This window comes from Cibotium barometz, chromosome 42, assembly GCF_041138505.1.
Source record: "Cibotium barometz isolate CiBa-2024 chromosome 42, ASM4113850v1, whole genome shotgun sequence".
NCBI classification, from domain to species: domain Eukaryota; kingdom Viridiplantae; phylum Streptophyta; class Polypodiopsida; order Cyatheales; family Cibotiaceae; genus Cibotium; species Cibotium barometz.
This window is the reverse complement of record NC_141087.1, coordinates 21,921,548-21,941,754: the sequence shown is the minus strand read 5'-3', so window position 1 is coordinate 21,941,754 and position 20,207 is coordinate 21,921,548. Positions and strand designations below refer to the sequence as shown.

General features: G+C 44.4%; 1 protein-coding gene across 1 annotated transcript; it reads right to left on the bottom strand.

The window, feature by feature from the left end:
- Positions 1-1,352: 1,352 nt before the first annotated feature.
- Positions 1,353-20,043, bottom strand: LOC147614255 (chromatin assembly factor 1 subunit FAS2 homolog). The gene is made up of 12 exons (XM_086780806.1): positions 19,803-20,043; positions 19,372-19,480; positions 7,587-7,613; positions 7,395-7,470; positions 7,207-7,310; positions 6,698-6,927; positions 6,487-6,589; positions 6,223-6,295; positions 2,863-2,975; positions 2,573-2,714; positions 2,355-2,455; positions 1,353-2,279 (listed from the first exon to the last, which is right to left on the bottom strand). The coding sequence occupies exons 1-12, from the start codon at positions 19,914-19,916 to the stop codon at positions 1,708-1,710; spliced, it is 1,764 nt and encodes a 587-aa protein (XP_086636932.1). The 5' UTR covers positions 19,917-20,043; the 3' UTR covers positions 1,353-1,707.
- Positions 20,044-20,207: the final 164 nt, after the last annotated feature.

The following is a 20,207-nucleotide window of genomic DNA, read 5'->3' as shown; positions in this document are numbered from 1 at the left end:
GCGCAGATGGATGGAAAATGCAACAAACACTTCTTCTCAGCACATAGGCCTATACCCATAGTAGGGAATGTGTGAGATACTTGCAAGACTCACAAGGGAAGATTCATATTGAACTAGATAAGGTGGAAAGTATTACATCATATTTTTATCGAGTGTTACTCTCAATAGAGGCGTAAAGAGATGTTGCACAACAAAAAGTTTGGGAATGGATGCCTAGATTTATCACACATAATGTGTGTTTCTCATTAGATGCCCCCTTCTCAAAGGATGAGTTGAGACATGCATTGCAGGCTCTTTCAAAAGGAACATGCCCAAGGAATGATAGTCTCTACCCATCCTTCCTTACACAATTTTGGTACCACATTGGGTATGGCATCACTATTACTTTACAAGCGATGTGGTGTAGGTACAATGTGTGTGAAAACAATATTTTTCCCAACTCTAAAAAGGGGGATTTTTCTGGGTGTGAAATAGAGCTAAGAGGCCCAAATAGTTACATCTCCCCAACATAACAGTTAGTGCATGTGCTCATGGGCATTAAAAGCAAACTTCAACATTGCAATAGCAAGAAGCTTGATTTGGCATCTAGAGCCTTGGTGGTTATCCAAGTCATGTTGGCCACTGCTTGGTTCATCACTTCTTGTTGTCACCTCATCCGGAATTTTCTTTGGTCAAGACTAGATGAGACAATACACACCAATGCTTGAGTTGCTTGGGAAACCATTATCCTAGCCAAGCAAGAGGGGGGATTGAACATTATAGACCCAAAGGTGCAATGTAAGGCGTTGCTTTGTAAAAGAAGATTGTCACAAGATTTTTCTTGGTACAAAGCCACAGACGCGGACTTGCTCACGCAACAATGCTACTCCATATACTGCAAATACACTGGCAGAATACCCTCGAAGGCCTCGGAGCATCTGGTCTGCCAAATATGCTACGCCATAATACTAGCAATATTCTCCCAAGTGTCAATACTCAACGACTCAACGAAGGCGGTGTGTATCGTAATTGGGAGATATCCTGAAGCAAACATCTCTGAGCTATGCCCCTGTAGACAAGTATATAACAGGATCTGCTCCCCTCCTCACCGATAGCATGTCCGGCCTCCATTGCATGTTCCCAAGCCACTCCTGAAGATCTGGTCAGCATCAGTCCCAATGGGTGGTCCCAAGTGTGAAAACGTAGGTGCCATGAGCATTGATGTGTTCTCCAGGAGCCAGTAAAAAGTATAGACCGCACCAAAAGCATGATCAGCGTTGACAAAAAAAAGGGAGAAACAGATAATTTGTGATAAATAATGCCAAGATTGCACCATTAAGCTACAAAAAAATTAGAATATTGAAGTACACGCTGAGATGGAATAGATTACATTATCCTCCTAAGAGGAGAGGAAGTCCGAAAATTTGTGGCATGCGGTGACAATGTGTAAGAAAGACTAAATTATTAAGTATGTGATGAAGCTTGGGCAGCTCTTCAGAACATCGTGAAGGTACAGGAATGTTATAACAGTGCTAACAATGATCGCCAACAATACCTTATCATTGAGTTCATCTTCAAGTTGACACTGGAATAGCAAAGCCTTCAGAGAGCCTTGGATTTGACCAAAAGTCCCCATGTGAGCATTCTCTTGTAGAAGTGTGCCTTGGAACCTAACCTGATTCTCTTGCATATGTAGCTATTGTAGCTAAATGCTCTTTCTTAAAAGGATCACTTGATCTCCGCCCTTGATGCATCAGAAGCTTCCTGCTGTGAAGGTGTGGAAGAGTTCGCAGTGATGGCAACCGGAGTGATTCGCCTTGGTTTCACAGGGCCACTTGGCAAGTTTGTACTCTTAGGTGTATTGGCAATCATGCATTTCTCGCTGCTTGCTGAACTAACTGTAGAATCAAGATGTTGCAGGTCCAAAAATAGTTTATCCTTGGTAGCAAAAACCTGTACCGGCAATTCCAAGCATGGATTTGCTTCTTGGTCTTGCTTTTCTGGAATTGCAATCTCCTTTGAACCATGAACTACATCGATACACTTTGATTTGTCACCTTGACCTTCACCTTTGTTTTGAAGATTTGTTGTTGCTTGTTTGAGTGATTTCGCTTGAAGCCAGACCCTGTTCTCCTTAGCTAATGCCTTTGAGTCAGGTAGAACATCAACCCTTTTTGCTAAGTCTCCTTGAACTTCCACCTTGCTCTGAACTCCTGCTGCCTCTTGGGGTGAATTGTCGTGAAGCCCCACCACCTTGCCTTTGGCTAAAGGCAAAAACTCCGCAACATACGAAGGAAGTTCTGATGCCACAATGCCACTGACATTAGTTACCATCTCTCTGTCATTAATTTGCAGGAGTATCAGGTATGACCTACCGTTTGAAGGCATAGGACATCCCAACTCCTCGTGATCAAATGCTACCAGGGTACAAAAGCCATCTTGGGATGATACAGCCAAGTACTTAGCATCCCATGACCTGAAAGACCGATCCCATCTGTGTTAACAGTGAAAAAGTCTGGCATGGCTGTTGATATCTAAAAAACATGTGGTGAAAAACAGCTTTAGATTGTGGCTTTTATAAATAGAAGCAAACCACGCTATGTCAGTAATTGCAGCATAATGTATGCCAGCAAGGACAGCCAGTGGATAAGCGCTCTGTGTGTCGTACACGAAGAGTGAGTTCAGTGTAGCTACTGCAAAAACCAGCCTGTACGGAAGCTTAAAAACCCCTGTAGCTGTGAAGATGGCAAACACCACCATATTGAAAAGATGTCAGTGCTATGCTTAAATCCAAGCACTGACCTTACAGAACTCTCGCAAAATTTTCTAGACATAATTACTGGTTACATTTTATAAAGGTATAAAAATAGCACTTGAATTTACCATTTGAGTCTTTGTCAAGTTTCTGCTCCATGTTGGAGTGGAAAGAGAACACCAGTGGGCAGAAACGGACTGCAACTATGGGCTTGCTTGCTCCAGGAAGTTGCACAACAGGCCTGCGCTGAACCAATAAGATTAGGCAGTTAAACATCAATCCTTGAACAAAATCCTTGGCCTTGGGGCAGGCACTGCTTATCAGGGATTGGTGCTTATCAAGGATTGGTATAAGAATAACAATTTGTTACAGTGATGCTGCTGTCCAGATCTAAGGCAACTCTTTTGGGTTCAATTTATTAATTTTTTTTCAGAAAAGAGACTTCTATTAAGTAATATAAAATCATACAAAGGGTGATCTCAAACCAAAACATAGGGAGATCTCAACCAATCAAGGGCACTATGCCGCCATAGAAGCCCCGTAGGAGTGGAGGAGAAGAAAATACCATGCTTCGACTCTCATAAATCTATTGTGTTTTGTTTGCGTAACTCTAGAAGATCCCTGTATATGGGCCCAAGTGGCTAAGAGGGTATGAATGATGTCACTCCATATACTGCAGATACATTGGGTGTCATAAACATGAATACCCTCGAAGACCTATGAGCATTTGGTCTCCAAATATGCCACACTGCCAAGGTGGTGTCAATACTCAGAAGAGGTGATGCTATCGTAACTGGCGGATATCCTGAAGCAAACATATTTGAGTTATGTCCTACGGACAAGAATAACAAGATAAGCACCCCCGCCCTCAAAAAGCAGCTGTGGGCCAGACTGAGTCAGCCATGCAATAGCACCCAAGTAATATAGATAGGATCATTCCTCAATCTGCCCAAGATCTGAGCTATAGATACCCAATTTCTTTGTGCTCCTTAGCACTCCCACAAGCAATCATACATTGTCTCAAATGGAGCTAGGCATCTAGGACAAGAGGGATGCACGCCAAAAATAGATCTTCACTGGTTGGTGGGCAACCCACCGTTTAAAAGCCAGAAGTAGGAAATCTCGCTCCTCCTGTACGAGTGATAAAATCTACTCTGAATGGAGGGCGTTATGTCCCAATGAGGCCTAAGGGTGGAAACTCTGTAGGTCTCCAAGCATGAGCAACCAAGCGTTACGCACAGTGTAGCTAAAGAAAGGTATGCTCCTCATGGGGTTTGTCACCATTTGGTCCTTTCACCAGTCTTGACCAATGTTTCACACACTAAGCGGAACCAAGGTGTGAACCGGGATTTTCCACAAAAGAAAGCTGAAGCATTTACTGGCAAAGTTTGGCCTGAAAGATGGCTATGCAACATGAGCACCATGGGATTTTTTTCAATAAAGTGACTTACAATGTTTATAAGTCGGTGTGTTCATGCATCATTAAAGACGGACTGGACTTCCTATTATTATTTTGGGCATATTTATGTGGACAAAAGGAGGTGCCTAAAGCAAACTTGTGCTACAAGTCTGGGAAAAGCATAAAGTTGATATTTTTGGGGCAAGTCCAGTTATTTTTGGCAAAAAAGAAAAAGCACTTCAAATATAGAGCAGGTCAACTTTATTAAAAGCTGAGTGGGGCTGTTTTTATCATCAAGCGCTCATCTCTCCTGTGGCCAACTGCAGCTTTCTCTCTCTCTTCTCTCAGCGCTGGCCGTACACCAGACCTTCTGTTGGTGCTTCTTGTGCTGGCCATACAGCAGAAAGACGCTTTAATCTCTCCTTTGTGCGTTGGCCATACACAACAACCACACATGTGGTTTACATATGGTGTTCTTTACTCACAGTTCTGGTCTTGTTATGGGCAGATTTGGGACTTTTTCTGGGACTGTTTTGGAGGAATCTAGGACAGTTTTGAGAGCTCTTATGGGGCTGATTTGAGGCTCTGTTTTGGGGCTGTTTTGGTGCGTAGTTTGGGGCTGTTTTTGGCTCCGTACCGGGCTGTTTCATTGACTGTTTATGAGCTCATTCATGGGACTGTTTTGAGACAGCTTTCGGATGGCTTTTGGTGTTGTGTTTTTATCTTGGCACTGGATAGATATCTGGGCAAGAGATTTGTTGATGCTTTGTTGAAAAATCCAGTGCTATATGCACCCGCACCATTGTAAAAGCTTCTATCTGAATAAAGAAGTTCCTACAGGGGGCCGGCCGTTCCGGCTCAGTGCAGTGTTTTTATATTGTTTATGGTTCTTCCGATGTGTTTTTCTTGCTCTGTGTCTGGTATTTGAAGTGTTGGTATTGCTCCGGTTCCCCTATTCGGTCACAGGGCTACTCACATAGAGGGAGTTTCCTTGGATGCCAGAGAGCTTCCACGACTGAAGTGGCTCACGAGAGAGTTTTCTCTAGTATAAGCATAGACCGATGAAGGATCCATAGCCCAAAGAGATAGTGCCAATCCTACAATCGAAACACATGGAGGGATGTGCTCAGTCAGATTCCTCAATTCTCTCAATTAGAGGGATGTGCTTAGTCAGATTCCTCAGTTGTGTCAATTATGACATGCAGCTTATTGGGGGTTGTAGCCCTAAGCTGCAATGACCACCTTTCCATGGGTGATGTTATGGTAGGCATGTTGTGTTTTGCGCCATCACCTGTTATCATTCCAAATTCCAACACGAAAGTTCAAGGTGACAAGATCTCAACAGCCACAAACTTAAAGGCAGAGGGTAGGATCAAGCACCCAAGAAACCACCTAGAAGACCCAAGACCACGAACCAAGTATGTACTATGCAGACGATTGGCTTGTTGACACTTGACGAGTTGGAAGTGTCAACTACAAGGATGTATACTGCCCATCAACCCTAGACTATCCAACCAGCAGATATACTTCTATTTAAGGATGGACCAAGGTCAGTATCATTCATACAGAGCCAATTCTGCAGTGCCAGCTCCTAGAGCAACAACGTTGGATCAGCAGTGATGCAACCTCAATGCACAGTTCTTACTCGCATAGGTCTTGGGACATAGAGTCAACCTTTAATTCATGCAAATAAAGCTAGGGTTTAAGAGTCCATATTTTTTAGTTTAGATCTGAGTTTTCAGCACTGCAATCATTGTACCTTTTCATCGGCAATATACATGGTAAATCAGGTTGAAATGCAAGTGTTTGCTCTTCTAGTGTTAAAAAGCCCTCGAATCAACATTTAATTAGGGCATACTCAAGCACACTTCCGTACCCACGTAACATACATACATGAATGTATGTATGTATGTATAATACAATGTGTGTATGTACGTATGTATACATATATCTATATACTTGTAAGTGTGCGAAACCAGTGAACTTTGATTTGATGACTAGTGTGCCTTGTCAAATGCGCACATACACACATACATTATTATATTATCTTGACTTTTAACATAGACAAAACCATTGAAGTCTAGCATACCTTGACAAATCCTTTCTTGAAACAATGAAGGCAGTGTTCGTCAGAACAGATTCAGATGGAAATTTGTGAATACCTAAAACAAATTAAAAATTACAGTTTTTTACGCGCACAATCTTAGCATAAACAAAGTTATTATGGGTTTCAACAAAATAAAGACCATTCCAAAAACCTTTTGACTGCAGTATAAAAGCTGTTGTTTGAATCAAGAACCTGTGATTGAAGAAATCTAATAACTACCCTAAATCCAAGGACTTTGATCTTTACCAGCGGGCACAAGGAGAAAGGAACCATCAGGGGACCACGCAAGCCTCCTAAAGAATGAAGGCAATGTCTCGTCGTGGAAGAGATTCTGCTTAGCTGCTGCAACCTGAGAAAAAGAGGCTAAAATGGTTTAGTATAAGGCATCTATCACACAGACTAAGATGTCTTCTGCATAATAACTACTTAAATATCTGGTAAATCAGAAGAGATTTACCTTGGAAGCACAGGTATTTTCCTCCTGCTTGGGCACTTCTGCCTTGACAAGTACACTCTGGCATGAAAAATTGTTTCGGTCTTGAGATTTTCCTTTCGGATTCTGAGGTCTGTTACAGTAGATCCTGCAAGTTCTGTCACCACTGATAGAAGCTATGTATTGGCCTATAGGGTCCCAAGCCACACCTTGCACATAGTGCATATGATCCTTCAGCACTTGTTGAGGACTACCTGGCAAAATGCGGAGAAGAGAGTTACTACCCACGCAAGGGCTTCTCTCGTTGGCAAATGCATTTGATGGAGCTGCTCAAACTCATCAAATTCATGTGCCAAATCTTTTTGGGTTGCTCCTAGTGAGTCAGACCAACTAGCCCAAGATGTTGGGGAGCAGTTTGACAGATAGAAAATGATAACTTGTTCAATAGCCTTCATGGCGCAGCTAGGCCATTTCCTGAACAGGGCCCATTGAGATACAGTACATGATTGAGCACAGTGGCAGCTGCCTTTTACCTTTGATGATGTCCCAAATTATGACAGTGTTGTCCACTGATCCTGATACTAGTAAGGTTCCATCAGAAGACCATTGCAAGTCCAAAACATCCTTAACATGGAATCTGTAGTCAGTCATTAACATTTATCTTCAGATCTCTAAATAAAACAAAGATAAAGGTAGTGTTGAAACCTTGCTGAAATAATACCTTAGATTTTTTGAAAGCTTCCACATGTTAGAAGTCTCTAGATTCTCCATAAGCTTCCATAAGAGTATCTCACCACCTGCATTTTGCTTAATTATGTTACTATGATCCTAATACACTTGGGTTTTGCTTAATCATGTCACTATGACCTGAAAACATCCACATAGCTGTGCGCTTTGAAAGCACTGCACTTACCATCTGCACCAGAAGCAAGCTGATCCCCTGCACATTAAGATCCATAGATCAACAAAACATAGATATAGAAGCCTTAATAGATTTTTGTTCTGAAAAATGTGTAGATAAATGCCTTCTTGTGTGATAACGCTCATGAATCCATGAGATACTTTTTCCTGAATTTAAAGAGGTCTTAGAATATATGATAATTATTATTTAATCATATTAAAGCTAATTCTTCCATAAACTTCTTAATGCCAAATCTCGTGTCTTCCAAGAGGAGCCAAAATCCAAACACAAGTAGTCAAAAAGGAAATGGTACCATATGAACACGCCAACTCCATCAGTCTAATTGCAAATGGAGGACAAGGTGATTGGGTATTCAAGAAACTTGTGCTCAGGTGCATACACCAGTTCAAGTCTCCATATGCTTAGGAGTGGTCTGGAAATGCTGAGCATATGGTTGGGTTCATAAGATGTTGGCTGCTGATATCTGGTGTTTTGATTATCCATAACCGTCTGGTGACAGTTGCATTTGCATGTGAAGGCCTTAGGTTGCAAAAGTAAAAGCGCAAACACACATGCACACGCAACTGTACATCAAATTGAAGGAACCAAAAAAAGCAACCAAGGTACCAACCAGTGAAATCTCATTGTGCTTCAGAACCCCATAACTGTCACATGTACCCTGCACTTGGGTGCCACGTGGACACACAATCCTAATTATGTGCCAGTTCTAGGTAAGTGATGTACACAACACCCTGTTGAGAACCCTAGTCGTGAGACATGTCAGGCTACTCACCATGAGGGTAGGCTTCAGTAGGTCCAGACAGTCTTCCGTGTGCGTACTCCGCATTATGAGAGAGTTGCTTAATGATGGGCGAATCGATTAAGCACTAAGCTTGGATTAACACTCACTTAGAGTAGCACACACAGTGTTAATTATCACTAAGCATAATGAGATTAACCATAATGAATGAGACTAAGCACAATGATTAACTCATAAAGACAAGAAAGCATAGTTTCCACTAAGGATCACACAGAATTATATTAACCAAAAGAGGTTACACCATATAGTACTCTCTACACACACTAGTAAGTGAGAGCTAACTAAATTTATAGGCCTCCATCAACTAGGCACCTAGATCCACTTTCCTTTCCACCTTTCCTAAATCTACTCCACCTCTCCTACATCTTCTCCACCTCTCTTACACAATAGGGAGGTGCCTTAATAGGTGGAGATTTATGCCACCTAGGAGTGCCACCCAACCCCTGATATATCACCATTCTAGCCTAATGCTAGAACCTTAGACCAAGATCTTTATCTAATAATCCACTAAGGAGTCACTTACACCATAAGGTATGGATGTAGATCACCTAAGCTAATACCCTCTCTTGATCTACACACATATCACGTAGGATGTGTAGATCAGAGAACACGCTCACACAGAGTGTAAAATGAAAAATGCCCACTAGCTAAAAAGATACCACTAAGGATTACAAAATAAAGGTATCCACAAAAGGATAATAAGGCAGCAACACATGCTATGAAGTGTAACAACACATGTTTTATCATTAAGTACCACCATAAAGGTGTAATGCCACAAAGGCTATGAACGACACAAAGTCGATGATGATGTCACCACAAGACGTTGATCCAACCAAGGAAAGTTAACACCAAGTCGATGTGGAATGTCACAACGGTATCGTACCATACAGTATTCCATACGATAAGCCATTGTACGCCATACAGAAACAACCCTAGTGACAACTCCCACCATCTCCACGATCTCCGCATCACCGACATTCTCACCCATTTTAGGCCTCTGGCTAGGATGGAGCTTAGAGGTTCAGTAACTTCAATGCTCAAAAATCAGCACACTTCTCACAACGGAATTAACGCACAAAGCTGAATGAAGATGTGCAGAAAATAGAGAGAGAGAGAGAGAGGGAGAGGGGAGAGGGGAGAGGACAAAGTATTGGGTCCCAAATACCCTCTATAGGGCCCCCACCACGGATAGTGTATTTGCTTTATTAGAATGATGTAAATCTGAAAAGAAAATACAAAAATCTTGACCTGTCTTGGTTGAGAAATCTCTGCCTTTGACCTACAGTCCTTCACCCCTTTGCGTTAGCACTCCTTGGTTGTCCTAGCCCTTGATTGCTTGTGTACTTGGTGAATTATGAGATAACACAAATGAATTGAGGCTCTCCTATTTATACTACTCATAAACAACAATCGGCCAGCTCTTATCCAGGCGGCCAATTCACTTTTCTGCCCACAATTGTAAATCAGCATTAAATGCTGGAAAAATCACATAAAAAGCTACGCATCATTTCATGGCTGGCTGGGCATCATGCGCATGATTCTAGATGGGCTAGGCACTGAATCTAGACTGCCTTGGGGACTGGGCAGCCTGTATGGGCTGCCCCAAACTTGCCCTACAACCCTATAAAAGCTTCATGTACTGTCGGCTGCCCTTGGCATGCCCCTGGGGCTGTCCTACAGCCCCTCCATGGCTAGTGGGTTCAACCAAGGCCTTCTTGGCCCTCATAGGGGTGGTTTCGCACTATCCCCATGCCCACACTAAGTCTCGGGGTAGCCCTATGGGCTGGCCCCTATTCCTAAAAGCAAACCCTGACTATCTACACAATGATCTGGCATCCGGTACCATACCAGATACACAGAATCACTATCATCATTCCAGAGGGAGACTCAACGCGGATTGGCACTGTTTCATGTGCAGGACAGTGCACACCTGACCTTGGACTCCTAGGCAGGACAATGCACACCTGACCTCGGACGACTGGGATGGATCCCTGGTTGACTCGTCCCGGACTGGGCTCACATGGGACCAGTTTACCATCCCAAGTCCTGCACCTTCTCTACAGATATGTCTACGTGGCATCCAAGTGCGGGATGCACGTGACATCCCCTTCTGCTTAACTTGACAGAAGCTGCATAGCCTCCAAATAATCCGTCAATAAAGCCGGATAGTCTTCAAAAAACTCTTTTTCAAGCCATACCGCTTCGTGGGTCCCTTGGTCCTAGAACTTTGTGAAAACTGTCTTTGTCTTCGACCTGAGCCATGCTTGAAACGGTGCAAAAGAATCTGTTCTGGAACCATAACTTCTGCTTCATCAACAATATCTGGTTCCGCCTTGTCTTTAACTTCTTAAGGAATCGGACCTGCATATAGCTTTAACCAACTGACGTGAAATACATCGTGCATAGTCCAACTCGGAGGTAGCTTTAACTGCATAGACACCACATTAATCTTCTTCTGGATGGAAAAAGGTCCGAAGCTCCTGAAAGACAACTTTGAGCATCGCTTGCCCACCTGTTTCAACCTTTGCTTCATAATCCGAAGATAAACCCAATCCCCTTTCGAAAACTTCATATCCCTTTTGTCTTTATTGGCCTGTCAAGTGTAGGCCTCCTGCGCTTTAGCCAATCTGTCTTTTACTGACTCTAGAATCTCTTGGTAAGATTCTGTCACTCTGTTCGCTTCAGGTACTGAAGACAAGGTCCTAGTCAACAACGACTGGAAAGGTCTTCCAAACACTGCCTCATATGGAGTCCTGCCAATAGCTGAAGAAAAAGAATCATTCAAAACAGCTTGAACTAAAGGCAAATAAGATTCCCACTTAGCTTGCTGATCGTGGACATAACACTTCAGCACATCAAAGGCCAACTGGTTGTATATCTCTGTCTAGCCGTCCGTCTATAGGTGGAATGCACTGAAAAAATTCAATTTAGTGCCAAAGTTATCAAACAATGGATGCCCTCCAAAAATGATTGGTAAACTTGGCATCCTAGTGTGACAGTATGGTCCTCGGAATCCTGCCAATCGGGTACCAATGCCGAATGAACAACTGGGCAATATCCTCGACGATCACATTGGCCCTGCAAGGAATAAGCCTAACAAATTTACTACATCTATCAACAATAGTTAAGCACTGTGTATTACGCTTACTCGGACTGGAAGGCAGATTCGTGACAAAGTCCATTGATTTATCTTGGAAAGAACCCTCAAGAATTAGCAAGGGTTGTAACAACCCTATCTTCTTTCCACGAGGAGCTTTCACCTTTTGACAAATATCACAGTGTTGTACATATGTAAACACATCTCGCCTCATCTTTGGCCAATAATATTGTCGTTTTAATTTCTCCAGAGTCGAATTCATGCCCCTATGACCACCAGTAATGGCATCATGGACATCATAGAGAAGAGCTGTCCTGAACGACTTCATGACACACAGTTGATCTTTGTAGAAAAGCCAACCATTGCATATCAAAAAGTGGCATGGTCCTGTGGCATCCAATGCATGTTCCCACTGTGTACCGAATTCCTCGAAATCCGCGTACGTGTGCTTCATGTCATCTAGTCCTGTACCAACAAGATGGAGTCTAGTGGTCTGAATCGAAGTCACTTGTCCTTCCTGCTCAAAGCATCGGTCACTGGATTGGCCTTTCCTGGAAGGTACTCAATCATACCACCGAATTGCTGAAATATTCGACTCCAGCAGTGTTGTCGATCACTCCACTGTGCACTTGGCATTGTCTGAATCCAACGTAATACCTGATGGTCAATGCGAACCTCAAAGTCACGGCCATAAAGAAAATGTTTTCAATGTTTCAAGGCTTGTATAATTGCTAAGAGTTCACGATCATAGACTGAGTAATTTTTCTCTGCGGATAGTAACTTACGAGACATGTAAGCTACTCAATAACCATTCTGTTGTAACACACCTCCAGTTGCGATGTTACTCGAATCGATGATCACCTGAAATGGCTCGTCCCACGAGACAAGTGCTAAACAAGGCACTTCTGACAAAGCCACCTTGAGGTTCTTGAATGCCTCCAACACTCGTGGAGTCATTCGAATCTTTTGCCTTCTTGTCTTTACACCCTTTAACAGATCGGTGAGATCCGCCGAGAGATCAAAAAACTTGTTTATGTGGGTGGAGTGTGCCTGGCATATACCCACAAAGACTCTGATGTCATAGGCTGTCTGAGGTATTTCCCAATTGACAATCTCGGCTACTTTAGCCGGATCAAGTCGAATGCCTTCTACACTAATTATGTATCCCAAGTAATGCACCTGGAACAAATAAAATTCTGACTTCTTTTCATTGACGTAGAGCTCGTTGCTTTCCAACAACTTAAGAACTTTCTCCACATCAATGTCATGCTGCTCAACCGTAGTTGAAAATACCAGTACGTCGCTCCGAAATATGAACACACTTTCCAATCAAATCCCAAAAATGTAACACGCGGAAGCTCTGGGGGTCTTCTCTCAACCCTAAACACTCCTAGAAACATGCTGATGCAAAACACAAATATGGAGAGAGTAGAGAGAGAGAGAGAGAGATATGGGATTCAATATATTCATATAGTACAAAAAGAATACTCTGCTACAGCCCTAGATTGTCTTATAAAAAGGGTGATAAACACCAAAATTCTGGTCCCTACTTGGATCCTCAAGATCCAATCCACCATACAAACGCTGATGCGCCTGTCTCCCACCATGCAGCGACCACTCTTGTTCTCAACCGACAGCACCTTCCAATCTTCTCTAAGTCCTCCCTAGCAAATATGCACTCTGTGCTCCACAATCCTAGTTCTAGTTATCTTTTACTGGTTGCCTCTTCTGGACTAGCATCTGGATTTGTCCATGGGCAAACATGCACATGACATCCCTCTCTGCTAAACTTGATGACGGGATTCCAGCCTGTTCTTGGATGATTGTCATCATCCCAATCTTTTCCCGCAGTCCCTTTATCATCCATCCATCCCTGGAAACCCTTTTCTCTGAAAGCCCGGCCCGGTTCTCCAAACCACTCTGTCTTAGACGAAGATCTATGCATCCATTCCCTCTAGTCCACAATCCATTCTTGCCCTGACTTTGAACACCGTCTTGGTCTTTATTCCTGAGAAATGAGTCTGGCACTCTCACATCACCCTTGGAGGATAAACCCCCCTTGGGACCGTTGCCCGAGAACCTATCTGGCTCACAAGATTGCCATCCCCTTTGGCTTTGTGGAACACCACCAACAAACCTTCTGGGAGTTCTTCCCGATTCTGTGTTCCTTGCCTTGGGCTTCGTATCCGTGTACTTTCTTGTACCTTGGACTTGTACACCATCATATGGGACTGAATCAGTGTTTAGCTTTGCTGAGCCTGATGCTCTGATACCAATGTAACACGCAGAAGCTCTGGGGGTCTTCTTTCAGCCCTAAACACTCCTGGAAACATGCTGATGTAAAACGCAGATATGGAGAGAGAGTAGAGAGAGAGAGAGATATGTTGGAAATTCAGTATTTTCATATAGTACAAAAAGAATACTCTGCTACAGCCTTAGGCTGTCTTATAAAAAGAGTGATAAACACCAAAATTCTCGTCCCTACTTGGACCCTCAAGATCCAATCCCTAAAGGACTGAATTAATACAATGAGGGGCAACTAGGCCTTATATAGTCTCTTTGGAAAACTGAAGTGCTAGCCGACCATACAAACGCTGATGCACCTGTCTTCCACCATGCAGCGACCACTCTTGTTCTCAGCCGACAGCACCTTCTGGTCTTCTCCAAGTCCTCCCTAGCAAATCTGCACTCTGTGCTCCACAATCCTAGTTCTCGTTATCTTTTACTAGTTGCCTCTTCTGGACTAGCATCTGGATTTGTCCATGGGCAAACATGCACATGACAAGAAAACACGCATCATCATGCAGTTAAATGTAGCTCGGACGTTCGTCAAGCCAAATGGCATGACGACAAATTCATAGTGGGCCCGTTCTGTACAGAAGGCTATCTTGGGAATGTCCCTCTCCACAATGCTCACCACTCTTTAAATCAAGTTTCGAGAACACCTTTGCTCCATTCAACCTCTCAAGAATATAATCTATTCGAGGCATCGGGAAGCTACTCTTGATAGTTAGCTTATTGAGTGCACGTTAATCAACACACAAACAGAAAGACCAATCTTTCTTGAAAAATGAGATCGATGCTGCAAATGGCGACACGCTGGGGCGGATGAAGCCAGATTGCAACAATTCTTGGAGTTGCCAGTCCAACTCCGATTCCATTGCCTTGGATAGGTGATACGAAAACTTGCTCGGGGGTTTCGAGCCTGGGAGGAGATCAATCTTGTGATCCTCCGATTTGGACGGGGGGAGCTAGGGAGGGAGACTGACCCGAAGAAAAATCTTCTAGAACTTTTCGTGGAGAGCCGAGTACTTCTCGAAAGCACTGGCCACCGTCTGAACATTCTAGATGTATATCATCGCACATTGTGCGCCTTTCTTGACTGCTCGCTTAGCCTGCAAGTGGCTTTGAGCGGAAAGTTCAAAATTCCTAGCTCATACATAATGGTCACTGGGACGTTTGACACATTTCGATTGATCTAGAACGTGTGCTTGTCCCACTTGACATCAAGAAGAAACTTGTGAAACCATTGAATATCCAAAATTATGTCTACTCCTACAAGAGGGGCAACCATAAAATCACGCACAAATTCTATGCCCTGAATAACCAACTTAGCACCTAGAGCTTCATACTTGACGCTCGTTGTCATGCCTATGCTAAAATCCTCGACCTGTTTGTCCACCGAAGTCAAGTCGAAACGGACACGCCTAGTGGCCTGTTTCGTGACCAAATCCTCCGTGCTGCCGCTGTCAAACAAGACGACAACTCTCTAGCCACCTATGTAGTAGCCAAAGAACTTGAGCAATTCGTTGCGCTCATACTCCTTGTCATGGGCGCCCTTCTACTTATCTTCAAGGTCTCGACTAATAATTGCTCCAACTGAAGCACCGGAATTTGAAGAACTAGGAGCAACCACTGGGGTCTGTGTGGGAGCTGAGCTCACCACAGAAGCTATGGAGGCAACGACAGAGAGCTTTGGAGGCTTCTTAGGACACTCCCGAGAAGTATGTCCTTTTGATCAAGAAAAAGTACCTTTAACTAGGCCAAGCAATTGACAGAAACTTAGAAAAGTCCTATCAGTTTCGAAAGTAGAGCTATTCAAAGCCGCGCCTTGCTAGGTAAGCTGATTGTTAGAGGCCTCCTTTTTGGTGGTGAGCCCTGGAAGGATTTCTTGTTGGCCCGGATTTCAACCCACTCTGAGTCTTGGGGGCCCTTGGCCGCAGAGTACTAGATGGATCTTCACAGAGATGCGAGCTCATGGTTTTAGCCTAGCTTTTGAGGACACATTTGTAGCCAGTTTACTTCGTGCTTAGGAGCACCTTAGGCCTACCCTCAGATAGATAGCTCCAGTTGCCTCAAAGGAGCAACTACGGCAATCTAGAATCCCCTGATCAGGTTACCCAATTGCCACATGCTAGGGGCCCAACCGCATGTTTCTTGGGGTGCTCTCAGCATGGGATCACCAAGTCTCTTGGAGATTGGATTGCCCACAGGCACCCGCCCCGAAGATGCAAGAGAGAGGCCTGACAAGGATTCGGAGTAGAGATAGGGTAAGCATGGACATCCACTCAACTATCCCTCGGGAGTGGCTGACTCCCCCAGACCCAACACCCCAAAGTGGCTACGCGTGTTTACCAAACACGATATCCTAGTGGCGGTCCACGGAGCAAATGAGGACAATGGTTTGCTCACTTTTTTTATTGGACCCCACGACAGTCTAGAGAGATGAGTTTCCGTTGGAGGATTTCAATGGATGTACCTTGCAGATGGTGCTGGTGATTGGTTTCAGCACATAGATCCAACACCGGCCAAGGTGGCCAGGGAGAGATTATGGCGGCTATGGATCTGGGAGTGCCGACCTCTCATGTGCCTTCAGTGGGACCCGGGAGAGTGGACTTGGCATGATCCAATAGATCGGGAGGAGACTCTGGATGCCCCCTTCTTTGCATATACTGCGCGGCTAGGCCGCAAGATCCAGATGCCGAAGATAGATGGCACACCGAAAACAGTAGCACATTGGCAGTCTCACGGCCTCTCACAGTGATTCCTCTCTGATTTCTAGAAGAGACTATGGGACAGCTTTTGGCCTAGAAAGATTACCCTCTTTCTTTGGTTGATGGCACATAGGAGTTTGGTCGTCGGTACTTGGCTTACAATTGGAGGTCGGCCAGCAACTTGCCCACCGTGCGGTCACCCCCAGGTGTCTCAAAGACATCGCCTTTGGGATTGCCCGAAGGCTCAGCAGATTTGGCAGCAGATTATCCACATCTTCGCTATGGACAGGTCATTGACCCGGATCATTACATGGGACACTGCCACTTGGGCCACAGAGGTTGGAGTGATCAAGGCTTGAGAGGAGGATGGAGGAGGGCTAGGCCTTCAGGTCTCTCACCATTGTATTGCAGCAGTACCAGTGTGACAGCCCCGCCTAAACACGACTGGCGACCAAGCTCATGCCAGAGATGGGAGATTTGCAGTAGCATAGCAACCTAGCACATTTGGCATGCTAGATGTAGCGAGGCCATCAAGAGTACCCACGCTCCGCCGGCTGAGACCATCAGGAGCATATGGCTTGATATCATTCACACCCTCCGCAATCAATGGTTACAAGGAGGTTTTGACTGCATGCGAAAGCGGCGGGAAGCTTTCTTGAGGCTTTGGAGGCTTGGCCCTTTCCTCACAAATAGAGGCGGTGACCCCATTTGGCATTACAAACCACCTGTGTGGTTATTCCCCCCTCCCCTTGTATGAGATACCATCCTCCTCACAGAGCGGCCGGCCAGAGGAGAAGCGTCTCTTCCCCCTTATGATCATGTGATTCCCACCCTCAAATGAGACGAGTCTATATTTAGCCCTTCGTGATTGTATCTAGCCCTTAGTGGCTGTTTTTTCTTTAACTAATAAAAGGATCTTTTTCCCAGAAAAAAAAAAGGCTCGTGACCTCCTCACTTCCTCATCTCACTCCCAATAAAAGGGCACATCACCATGCATAAGCAGAAGTGTCGAGGAGGCATCAAACACCAAGACATCAAGGCTTCATTTCAATACAAGACAAAGGCAAGTGTAGTCTCCAGGGACATTTCAGGTCAGCCACCATCAAGGTAGGTTTGGGTAGGTCAAAAAAATCTTCAGTGCCTGTGAACCCCGGGTAGTTCTGTAACCTATTTGGAGTTTATGTATGTACAAATGCCTGGCAGCTTATTAGGCCAAGTTCCAAATACCAAACATCACGACAAATCTTGTAGAAGGCAAGACCCAGCTGTTCCATGTGGAATCGGGCCTGTTTGGGCAGACCATACAGCATGGGCAGGTGGCCCCGGCCTGGTTGGTTCTTTCCACCAAGTCCTTGTAAGATTAATAGAGTTCTGAACAATTTAATGGGAAGAGGTGAATCAGAAGATTGAGTACAAGAGAGGTATGGAAAGAGTGTAGGAGTGGACAGAGGGTGAGCAGGCCGGGCAACCCAAAACCAGGTCGGGTATTAGCGTTGGCTGGTCATGGGCTGGTCAAGCAGGCCGACAACAGAAAGGGGTGCTTTGTGCCCTATAAATAGGCCCATGACCTCACTTCCTCATTCAACTCCCAGCTCATAGGGCAGGTCACCATGCATTAGCAAAAGCTTCAGGAGGCATCAAAGACCAGGTCATCAAGATTTCATTTCAACAAAGAACAAAGGCAAGTGTCTTGCTACAGACAAATGCAAGAGAAGTGTATTCTGGAGATTGCAATAGACAAGTTGATCTAGCAAGAAACCGTTCAGAGGGCTATTAGACAATTTGGATACCACATGCCAAGTCATCAAGGAAAGAAAGGAGACATCGAAAGGTCAAGGTCAAGGTCCTGAATTGTACATCTCTCAATTCCATAAGAAAGCAGGTACACCGAAAGGTCGGGACCCTTTATTGGGTTTTGGAACCCACTCAGGTGTCTGGTGTATCTCTCTTTCCTGTCTTTCCCTAAAGTTAATGGACTACAATAATACAATTAACTCAATAGTGTATGGTTAAAGCTTCTACGTATGACAATTACACAAGCAAGGAGTAGACAAAACTGTTAGCAGGAGTAGAAACTTTAACAATATAGATCATTTGCAAAGGTAAACCAATCAGTAAGAAAAACATACGCTCGACTCTAGCTGAATCAGAAAAGGAGGGTTGCTACAAGAGCTGAAAGTGTCCTTGCAAATTTTGGGCACATATGGGGCTGTTTTAAAGAGAACAGAAGTCAGTGGGGTTCCTTTATAGCCCCCTGGGGCTTTCACTGTAGGTCAGCAGTGGCTGGCTGAGGCCTAGTCTGGTCTTTGAACTTGAAGCAAAATGCTGGTTAGCAGTAATATATGCTCTGAAACCCAGTCTTTTGATTAGTTTTTGCTGGTGGTGTAAATGGCGCATTTCAGCCTCCTGTGCCTACACTTACGACCATTCTGGGGAAAACTATTTGGTACTCGTGTTCCAGCCTCAATACAGAAAAAAAGAAGGCTTTCTTATCACTCTGATATTCCTAACAGTATAATACTCTGCAAGGGGGTGAAAGCATTGGGTGTGCCAACTCTATCAGCGAAAGGCAGCCCGCCTCCATTTATGCCATTGGATTTGATCAAAACTTTTAAACTGCTTCTGGCTGGAGCTGGGTTAACTTAAAAAACCCTCCAAGCTCCTACTTAGCTGAGGGACTTGCACAGAGCACTCAGCCTCATGCACACTGAGCCTTCTTAAACAAGCCACTGGACTTTGATGCCTCAAAATAAACAATGTATGCTCAAAAACAATACAAAACTGTAATATTTTCCAACACATCGACATGGAACATGCTAAAGTAATCATGTTATGTGGTTCAGCTATAAATTTCCATTGGACACAATAAAGCAAGCTGTGTTTTACCTGATGCCGAGAAACGGACGACATTGACAGCCGCAGTATGGTAAGAGAGGCTGCTGTGGAAGGTAGCAGAAGGCAAAGAGGCATCGTCGGCTTGATGCAAGGTCCAAAACTGCCAGACCAAAAGCAGGGAAATGAGCGAAATAAAGGTATATTTTCTCCAAATCAGGGAGCCTAGAAACCCTAAAAGCAGGGCGCCCAGAAACCCTACAAGCAAACAGCCCAGAAAAGCTTATAAGCATAAAGCCTAAAGAACTAGACCCTAGAACCAAATGCCCTAATGGCAAGAAGGTACAAAAACATAAAACCTAACCCAGAAACTTTAAAAGAAGAAGCAACAGGAGGCCAAACAAAACCCCTAAAAGCAGAAGCCTAGAAAACCCCTGAGGAGAACCCCAAAAAAAAACAGGAACCCTAACAGAATGTTACCGTACCTTGACGTCGTGATCTGCTCCGCCGGTGGCTAGCAAGCCAGAGAGGCGATGGAAGTCGAGGGTGAGGACGGGATCAGAGCCATGCCAGGTTATCTGCAAGGTGCCGCCTTTCATTGCAGTGAGTGTGAGGGTGTGTGTTTGGGGTTCTGTGTGCGCGCGCGCGCGCGCAGAGAAAATGCGTCTCCCTCTATTGCCGCAGAGCTCACAACCTGCATTTGGCGGGAAACCCCTTTGCCAATTAAAAAAATTTACGCTTTAGACTTTGCTTTAACTTTACTGTGGAGATCATCTTAATCATATATACTAGTATTGGACCCGCGCGTTGCTGCGGCGGGCGGCGGGCGGCAGGGCGAGTTCCAAAAAAAATAGGCTCAGTTTCTCCAATTTAGGTCATGTTTTAAGTAA